At 46.7% G+C, this 9,491-nt stretch overlaps 1 protein-coding gene across 2 annotated transcripts in view; it reads right to left on the bottom strand.

Annotated features, from left to right (window-relative positions):
- Nucleotides 1–647: 647 nt before the first annotated feature.
- The window catches only part of SYNDIG1L (synapse differentiation inducing 1 like), a 93,683-nt gene continuing 84,839 nt past the window's right edge, over nt 648–9,491 (bottom strand). For both annotated transcript variants that reach the window (XM_077925611.1, XM_077925608.1), the window contains exon 4: nt 648–5,363. In XM_077925611.1, coding sequence (XP_077781737.1) covers nt 5,205–5,363 — 159 coding nt within the window. In that variant the 3' untranslated portion in view covers nt 648–5,204. The remainder of the gene's footprint in view (nt 5,364–9,491) is intronic.

Below are 9,491 nucleotides of genomic sequence, written 5' to 3'. Positions count from 1 at the left end.
CAACTGACAACTTGTACGCACATATAGACTCTGCATGTATAACCAGAATTCCTGCAGAAAGGTGGGTGTGCAATCACATACTAACCAACAGTCCTACTTGGAGTGGGACACTCCAGATTTACAGAAGCAGCCCGGCTTCTGTTTGACATCCCGGATGTACCGCTTCAGCCATCTTGCCTCTTCTGTGGTAGCCTGGTGTCCGCCGCCACAGCCTCTGCAGCCTCCATACAACCAGAAGTGGGTGCAGCACATTTCCAGAGTGGGAGCACCGCTTCTGGTGGCCACGGTGAGGCCGCAGGGGCCACAAGAAGGCTGAGGCCTAGCTGCCACCGAGGCGGTGGAGAAGAAAAAGACAGAGAACATAAGGTGGTCCAGTTGTGGGCGACATGGTGCAGGGTGGGGTGCCCTGGATTTATGTTGGGGGTATGTAATCATGCAGGGGGAGCCTTCGCTTTTACCAGCTGTAGGCATGGAGGCTCTTCGGTGACTCTATGGAGGTCAGGGGCAAGATCTGCTTCTGCAATCTCCCTTCACGCATTCTCCCTGGACTTCTGGCTTTGCTATGCCCAAGAGTCTTGCACCAGTTACCAAATGCATCCCATTCCCATGTTCTTTCCCGCATCAGAAGTTGATACTATCAATAAACACGTCCTTCATTTCCTTTTTATTATATTATTCCGTTATATAAAACATAATGGGCCCCTTCAGAGGTTTCTTCTTCCGAACAGGTGTCTTTTCATGTGTGCTTCTCTCTCCATTATGGCTCAAGTACAGCAGAAATCTCAGACATTAACATGCTACTTTAGAATAAAATGTACACCTGAACTATACACAACATGCTGAGCCTCTGACAGAATAGCTACAGCGTGCACAGATAAATCCAAGACAGATCCAAGTCTGTACCTCTAGACACAGATATGGGACACTGGGGCGGGAAGTACTGAGCACTCCTGTAGAAAGCTTGAAGAGGAGGAGGTGAAGGCAGAGACTTTAGGGACTCAGCTAGACTGCTAAAGAAAAAGCGATTTATATGCGTTGTATGCACGATATAACATTGCGCCACCAGATGGCGGCAAGGAGTCCCGTTTTTCTTTACCAGTTTTACCTGTTTAAATTTACAATGCTTAAAACCGAAACGCTTCTTTGATGTGTCTAGATCCAGCCTAGCTTTTCAGGGAAAGGGTAGTTAAATTATTCCTATTAGAAAGCACCTGGAAAATTGTTAAATACATACCACCAGTCAATGTTTCTCTTGCTGCTTGATTCACATAGTATTTTAATTCTGACACTAGGGAGTCAATGGACACTTGGCTCAGCAGGGATGGGGAATCTTGGGGCCACATGTAGTCCTCCGGGACCCTCTATCTGGCCTTGGGGAGCAGGCTTGAAAGACCTGCTCCCTTCCTTGCAGGTTTTCTTCACCTGGCCTGGGAGGGCAGGGCCCTGACTGACTCCAGCTACAAAAACTGAGGAACACAAACCTGGGCTGGGTATTTTTTTGTTTGTTTGTTTGTTTGAGGGGTTTGGTGCTGTTGGTTTGGCGTATCTTTATTTCATATGCTGTTGATGTGATTTATGTTCAGTTTGGTTTTGTATTTTAAATGTTTTATTTATTGTTTACGACTACTTTTGTAGTTACATATTTTTTTCATGTTGTGAGCCACCTTGAGCATGGTTTGAACTGTGGAAAAACTATGTAGGTGGCATGGGCGTAGCCAAGATTTATGTTGGGGGGGCGCAGATTCTCAGTTTGTTAAGAATATTGTATTGATTTAGGGAGGCATCTGCCCCCTGGCTACGCTCATGTTAAGTAGGTAAACACCCTTCTGGGCCACACCCCTTGCCAGCCCTACTAGAGTGGCTTTTTTTGCCTGGCTGAATTGTGTACTGGAACTCTGATAATGCCTCTTGTTTGCCTGGAGAATAGAGAGGGAAGCCTGCAATGTCTGAAGAAACTAGCCTACTATACAAAAGGTAAAATTCGCATCCATTGCTCTGCCCACTTTGCCTTATCCATGACTGCCATATAGCTCCCAGAGGTTTGCGCAGAAGAGATGTAGCCCTCAGGCTGGAAAAGGTTCTCCAGCTCTGTCTGGACTAGAGCCTGGGGATGACCAAGGGGTCATCTCCAACTACCCCAGAGTTGGCCTACACTTCTTTTTCCTTCCTTTCACCTCTGCTAAGTCTTCTGCTTTTCTTCCTCACTTGTCAATAGCACAGCCCACTCTCAGTTCTTCCAGCTCAAAAGTCTCCTCTGCCCACTCTCCCTCCTTCTTGGAATTGCTAAATCTTATGGCAGCACTTGCAGCCCTGCCAGCATAAGGCTTCTTCATTAACTTCTGCTCACTTCCTTGTGATGCCTTGGAGACACACTGGAAGCGCAGACTAACCTTCCTCACATTTCATTCACAAGATAATCCACAGTTTTCTTAATGGCCATCCTATTAGCGAACAAAAACAGAGAAACAAATACCACATTAATTGAGAGCGGCATACAGGCGCTGTCAAGCACAGCCCTGGAAGGAGCTTCCTCTAGTGGGCATGAGGTTTTGTTGCTTGTCATTTCCTTTCAGAACTAAAAACCCTTCAGTACCTTTCCCCCCTACGCTTTGATCATTAACAAACAGTGTTTTCTCCCTCCGGCTATGAACAGAGTTAAATTAAATCCTTGCCTCAGGAAAGGCAGACTTCTTGGTTTTGCGTCATACAACAGGCATGGAAGTGAAATCAAAACACTTGTGCTTTGTTGAAGTGGTCATAACTGGGAGTTTGCTTCGTGCCAGTAAATTGTTCGTGTGCAACAACACAGGCTGGGGAATGGCATTGCAGAGGTTTTACCACCTTAATTTTTCCTGAGTTACTTTACCCAGAAGCAGCAAGTGTCTGCATCTCTTGTTTCTCTCTGCAGCTTCTCTCTTATCAGTGTAAAATACAGTTTCGTTTCTTACTAAGTTTGGCTGAAGGATTTGGCTTTTTCGACCTAGGTATGTCTCATAGTTTTTATGGCACCCGTCTCAAAGGGATGCTCAGGGCAGCTTCCCAGCACATTAAAACTGTCAATAATTGAAACATCAATAATAAAAAGGAGAAAACCTACAGTTACTTAAAAAGAAGCAGTCCCTGTGCACATCCCTAGATATCAAATGTTTGTGTGAATAGCAATGGCTTACACTATTTGCAAAAGGTGAAAGGTTCAGACATAGATGGGCTTTTACTAAGAGGAAATGTCACAACCAGAGAAGATGAACTCAGAGAGAGTCAGTCAGCCTGTTGCAGGTAAGAATGACACATTCAGCCTAACATCCCCACGATATCATAAAGGCCTCGTAGGTTTAGATGGGAAGAGGCTTTATACCAGCACCACAAATTGTGCCCAGAAATATATTGGCTGAAAGTGCAGATACTGGAGTACTGCTGGTCAGCTCTACTGCAGCTAAGCTTTGGAACATATTCATGACATTCCCCACATTCAATTCACACTTAAGGCCCAAGCACAGATTCAGAATCGAGACCTAAGCCTGGCATAGAGACAAGAAGATAGAACACTCGATGTAATTTTCAAACCAATGACCCCACTTAACAAATACATGCATACATTGAACCAGAACAGAGTGCCAAAGCACCCCACAGAAAGAGATTACAAACATTTAACTATAAGCACCTTCTTCCTGCCAGGTACGAACAAAGCCCCTGCAAGGCAGTCCCATGGATTTGACTTGTTTTAGTTCAAATGACTTCAGTGTCTACACTGCCCTTATTTTTACTAAGTATTTTGTGTTTTTTATATTATAATTTTATGTTGTGAACTGCCCTGAGATCCATGGATGAAGGGCAGTATACAAATTTAAAATAAATACATAAATAGATGGATAAGGGCCAGCTTAGCCTAGTGGTTACTTCGAATCTGTCTTTGCAGAATCACCAATTGCTTAACGGCAGTTCGATACTCTGCGAGCACTGTCTGGCTTTTAATAAATAAATAGGTGGATAACTTTGGGCACAGCACAACTAAATTGACTAAAATTCAAGCATTCCCACTTATGAGCCTACCCTATATGTACCTCTCAGTAGTAAGTCTCACTGAGTTCAGTAAGGCTTATTCCCAAGTAAGTGAATATAGGATTACAGCCTCATATGTATAAGTGTCTGCACAGAAACAGGCACAGGAAAGCTCCCATTGCATGTAGAGAGAATAATGGTAGCTGTAGAACCATTTTTACACAGAACTACAACATCTTATCCATTCAATTCCCTTTGCCTCCATAGGCTAAGGTCTGGGACATTCTGGATGTGATCAAAAGTGATCAAACCACACCACGTTGGTGTGACTTTTCCGTGTCAAAATGGTTATGTTAAGCTATCCTGAGTGACAGTGTAATGTACATGTCAAAATATAATTAAAAACTGGAAGGCCCATGAGGACTTTCTCAAGCCCCTTTAATGAGCTTGGTTATAGTTACTGTAATAATTGTCTTATTTAAAGCAGGTGTGTATCTCAGGTTGAAAGTGATGGCTGGGCGTGATTCTCCAAGGCCATCTTATTCTATTGTGGCAGCAGGGAAAGCCTCATACAGGAGCTGTAGGCAGAGGGGCAAGTTATATGAACAAAGCCTCTGAAAGAACTTTTATGGCACGTAGCTGCTACCAGCTACCCAAGGGTGAATTATTAGCATTTGATGTTGCAAGCCTTGTCATCGGCATAATAATGCAAATATCTTGACAATGCTGTTTGCTGTCACCGTGTAGCCTTCAGTCCTATCTCCCAAAAGAAAGACTTTAAATGAACTGAATCTTCCCCAGCCTTCCTCTTCACTGTGTGCCCTGAGTAGGCAGGGGCTTAGATCCGACAGGTGACTGGACTTCACAAACACCAGGTCTAGCACACATGGACATTGGTTTGAAAACACCCTGCAGACAACATTTGAAAAACTGTCCTATTCCCTTTTTTTGTTCCCGACAGTCTCAAAATCCAGGATTTTCACTCTGATTTCTCCCCCCGCTTTTAGCTTGTCAGTCCGTGATGCAAAGTGGGTCACAGTATATGTTTTATCAGAAAAAGGAAGGAGACCACACAGACAGTCTGTATGAGCACAGATCTCTGTTTAGGGAGTGCTCCGTAGAAATCCTTGTAAGCATAGTGTCCTATGTTTCATAGGAAAGTGTGTAATCCGAGAGAATTATCCATCTGATGCAGAGATTCTTCACTATACGTGGCCACCTTTAGATAGGTAAGCAATCAGTGCTACAATCACTCCAACATACACTCCCGTGCCAATGGTGATAGAGAGCGCAGCAAGGAATAGTGCTCGCCGGGACGCAGAACTTGCCAGGTGAAAGTCCCCCTTGGAGATAGCCTTACTCGTCTGGAAACAAACAATAAATACATTATTTGTATCAATGGACAATAGCCTCAAAGGCTAATAATATCAGCTGTTTTTCAGTGAAAAGAGAATGCTTTTGTCTTCCTCAAAACTGCGTGTTAATGTATAATAATAATAATAATAATAATAATAATAATAATAATAATTTATTATTTATACTCTGCCCATCTGGCTGGGTTTTCCCAGCCACTCTGGACGGCTTCCAACGGAAGGTTAAAAATACATTAAAACACCAGTTGTTAAAAACTTCCCTAAACAGGGCTGCCTTCAGATGTCTTCTAAATGTCATATAGTTGTTTATTTCTCTGACATCTGATGGGAGGGCATTCCACAGGCATTCCACAGGCCAGGCGCCACTACCAAAAAGGCCCTCTGCCTGGTTCCCTGTAACTTCGCTTCTCACAGGGAGGGAACCGCCAGAAAGCCCTTGTTGCTGGACCTCAGTGTCTGGGCTGAACGATGGGGGTGGAGACGCTCCTTCAGGTATACTGGGCAGAGGCCGTTTAGGGCTTTAAAGGTCAGCACCAACACTTTGAATTGTGCTCGGAAATGTACTGGGAAACAATGCAGATCTCTCAGGACCTGTGTTATATACCGTAGTCTCGGTGGCCACTACTAGTCACCAGTCTAGCTGCCGCATTCTGGATTAATTGCAGTTTCCGAGTCTCCTTCAAAGGTAGCCCAATGTAGAGCGCATTGCAGTAGTCCAAGTGGGAGATAACTAGAGCATGCACCACTCTGGCAAGACAGTTTGCAGGCAGGTAGGGTCTTAGCCTGAGTACCAGATAGAGCTGGTAGACAGCCCTGGATAAAGAATTGACCTGCGCCTCCATGGACAGCTGTGAGTCCAAAATGACTCCCAGGCTGCGCACCTGCTCCTTCAGGGGCACAGTTGCCCCATTCAGGACCAGGGAGTTCCCCATATCCACCCACCCCCTGTCCCTCCAAAACAGTACTTCTGTCTTGTCAGGATTCAACCTCAACCTGGGTGGTCAATACATGCATGCATATGTGTGAACTTTCAGAGGCATCTGGTTAGCCACCGCTGAGGGGGAAAAAGATGCATAATGTTCTATTTTAGTCTGATCCAATGTGTTTATGTTTGTCCATCCCTTCCGTGACTGTATTATGTTGCTTCTTCTGGATATTTCCTTGGAGATAAGGTGACCCAAATTCACTGAGCTAGTCAGTGAGAACAAAGAACACTTCGTTAGCTCATTGCTTGTTATAGGTTTTTTCCTTTTATTATTTATTTATAGTATCTCTGAGGCCATGTCCACACAGGATTCTCCAGAACCAAATTTGTGTTAACCAAATCTATACTGTGCCTACAGGGAACAATGTCAATAGGGGGCTTCTCCATGCAGCTCTATTCCTGAGATAGTCAGGAATCTTCTCCTGAGCTAAAATGCTGAACCAAGAGTGGAAGAGGGTGTTGTTGGTTTTTTTTAAAAGTTTTGTAAATGTGCCTTTCAGCTTCTATTTTGCATAGCTCAGGTGTCAAGAGCCTTTGAGTCTGAGGACCTGCCTCTGCTTCCCACAGTTTTCATGGGGAGAGGGTTGCCTTCACTCTGTTCCTCCTCTTTGCCCTCCAGTCTCCTAGGCACCCCAAGCATCATTGAGGAATCTGCTTTAGCCTTTGCACGTTTGCCTTTAAAGATTCCAAGGTTTGAATACTTTCAGGCAATCCCCATATCTCTCTACATCCCCTTGTGCCTTCCAAGTTCGGAGGGGGCCACATGATACATCTCTGTCGCTATGGTGCTACTTGCCTTGCTGCTCCCACCTGTCAATCTTACTTTCTGTTGCTCCAGTTGCTATGGCAACAAGAGTAGCAGCTCTTTAGCTCTTGGTGCAGAACACTGGGCAGGCTGCTGCATCATTTGCCATAGATTGCCTTCCTTGCTTTGGAGCTCCAGTCCACCACAGCCCTCAGCACCTTCCAGGATGCATGATGGTTTCCTCCTGGGGGAGGTTGTGCTCTTGACCCCAACATCACAGTTCTATAGAATCATGTCCCTCCTTGACTCACAAGGGGCTAATTCACAAGCTCCTACAACCAGATAACGTAGTTCCTTCAAAGTGTGCCTTGCTGTGGTCCTGTTTGCGTTTAATCCTACCTGTTATCTTACTGCTTAATTTCCAAGCTGCATAAAAGCTTTCAAAAGGACCACGTAATTCCCTAAAGCTTAATGCTTTTGTGCTGCTGGCAAGCATGGATTCATCCCTCTTCAAAACATTTATCCCCAACAATTCTAATACTTCTGCTTGCTCGCTTACTACGAAATTCCTTATTGTCTTGAGTTGAGAGCAATTATTTGTTATTCTTCTTCTTTTCCTATAATTAACAGTGTTACTATTAAGAATTCTTCCTCTCTTTGCTAGTGTTGTCAGGCTTCCTTAATTGGCTTTTGTTTTGGGGTTGGTTCCACCAAATTTTGGAATTCCTTCTCTAAACACATGATGAAACTGATGTCTTCTTTGACCTCTCTGTTTTAGGTAACAGACAAAAATCCTTTTTCTCTTATGCCTTAAATGGCTTTTAAGATTTATGGCACTTTTTTGCTTTTCATGATTTTGATGTTTTGATTCAGGGATAATAACCAATGTGGTGCCTGTGAAGGATGGCCAGACCCAACCACTTACTAACAAAGGGTGACCCATCCTACATCTTTCTTTCCCGGCCACTTATTTGCCACCTGGGGCAAGGGGTGCAAAATACCTACTACCTTTTGGTGGCTGTCTTGGGAGTAAGGGGACTGCCAGCAGAAATCCGTCTCCTACATGGCAATTTTAGCCCATCATCCCTCCTGCACTCCCAGGAACTTTAGATCAGTAGCAAAATCCAGTCTCAGTAACATGGGGGGAAGATAGGCATTGAGTGTTTCCAGAATACAGTGTAGCTCAGAAATCCAATTAAGCAGTTTATTATGGAGGAGTATTTAAAAAGGAGGGAAAGTGGGGAAACAGAGAGTATGCACAGTACTGGCCTAGATCAGTGTTTCCCAACCTTTTTTGGGCAAAGGCACACTTGTTTCATGAAAAAAATCTCGAGGCACACCACCATTACAGCCCCGTGACGTCAGCGCGCAGCGTCACGCCGGGAGGGACATGAATTGCTAGCAAATTACACAATCACCTCCTTGAGGGCTGGCTCATCTTCTCCGAAGGCAGAATCCCATTAATTAACAGCACAGACTCACACCATAGCCAAGACGAGGGGGGAAAACCTCAGTCATGCACAGTCATGCACATGTGGGGGCTAAATGAGGACGAAGACCGGGCAGAGAGCAGGGTTCAAATCACCCCACCTGGCCAGGACAATCCCTGGGTGCTCCCTTGGGCCACTCGCCTGACCCACCTCGCAGGGCTGTTGTTGCGAGGATAACACGGGGAGAACCACGCGCGCCCCCGGGAGCTCCTTGGAGGAGAAAGCGGGCGATGAATGCAATGCACGAAATATATGAGAGGCGACCAGGTTTTGCAGGTGAGGGGCCCCCGCCAGCCTCCGCTTCCAACACCCGGCGCAACGACGCCGAAGTTTCCCCCCGGGCTCGGCTCGGGGAGCAGCGCTGCTCCCCCCCGGCTCCCCTTCACCCTCCCGGCTCTCTCTGCCGCTCACTGGGGACCCCCCTCACCTGCCAAGTCCGGAGCGCCGGTGGAAGTTGCATGCATGCATGCAGGGCGCCGCGTTGCCATTGCACTGCACTGCACTCCATGCAACGCCTGCACGCATGCATTGCCTTGCACGCCCGCCAAGGGGTGTCCCCGCGGTCCGATGCGTCCCCTCTGGCGCGGATGCAGCATTGCAAAAATAAAAAACCCCCGACGCAGCCCTACCTGGGGGGCAGCCTCCGCCTCCGCCGCTCCGCCTCCGCGGGGATCCCCGGGCTCCATCCTGCCGCCCGATCTCCAGGGGGCGCAGGCAGGCTGCGCGGGGTCTGCGCGGAAGAGCCCCTGCCCGCCCGGCCGCCGCCGCTGCGCTCATTCCATGGCCGGGAGAAGAGCGCTTCAAACAAAACGCCCGGCCCGCCAGGCCACGCGGGCGCGGAGCCCAAGGGCGAGGGGACTACGGATCCCGGCAGCCCCCGCGCCGGGGATGGAGGGGGA

This window comes from Podarcis muralis, chromosome 1 (genome assembly GCF_964188315.1).
Source record: "Podarcis muralis chromosome 1, rPodMur119.hap1.1, whole genome shotgun sequence".
Taxonomy (NCBI): Eukaryota; Metazoa; Chordata; class Lepidosauria; order Squamata; family Lacertidae; genus Podarcis; species Podarcis muralis.
Note: the sequence above shows the minus strand (reverse complement) of the source record. Positions and strands in the feature narration are given on the sequence as shown.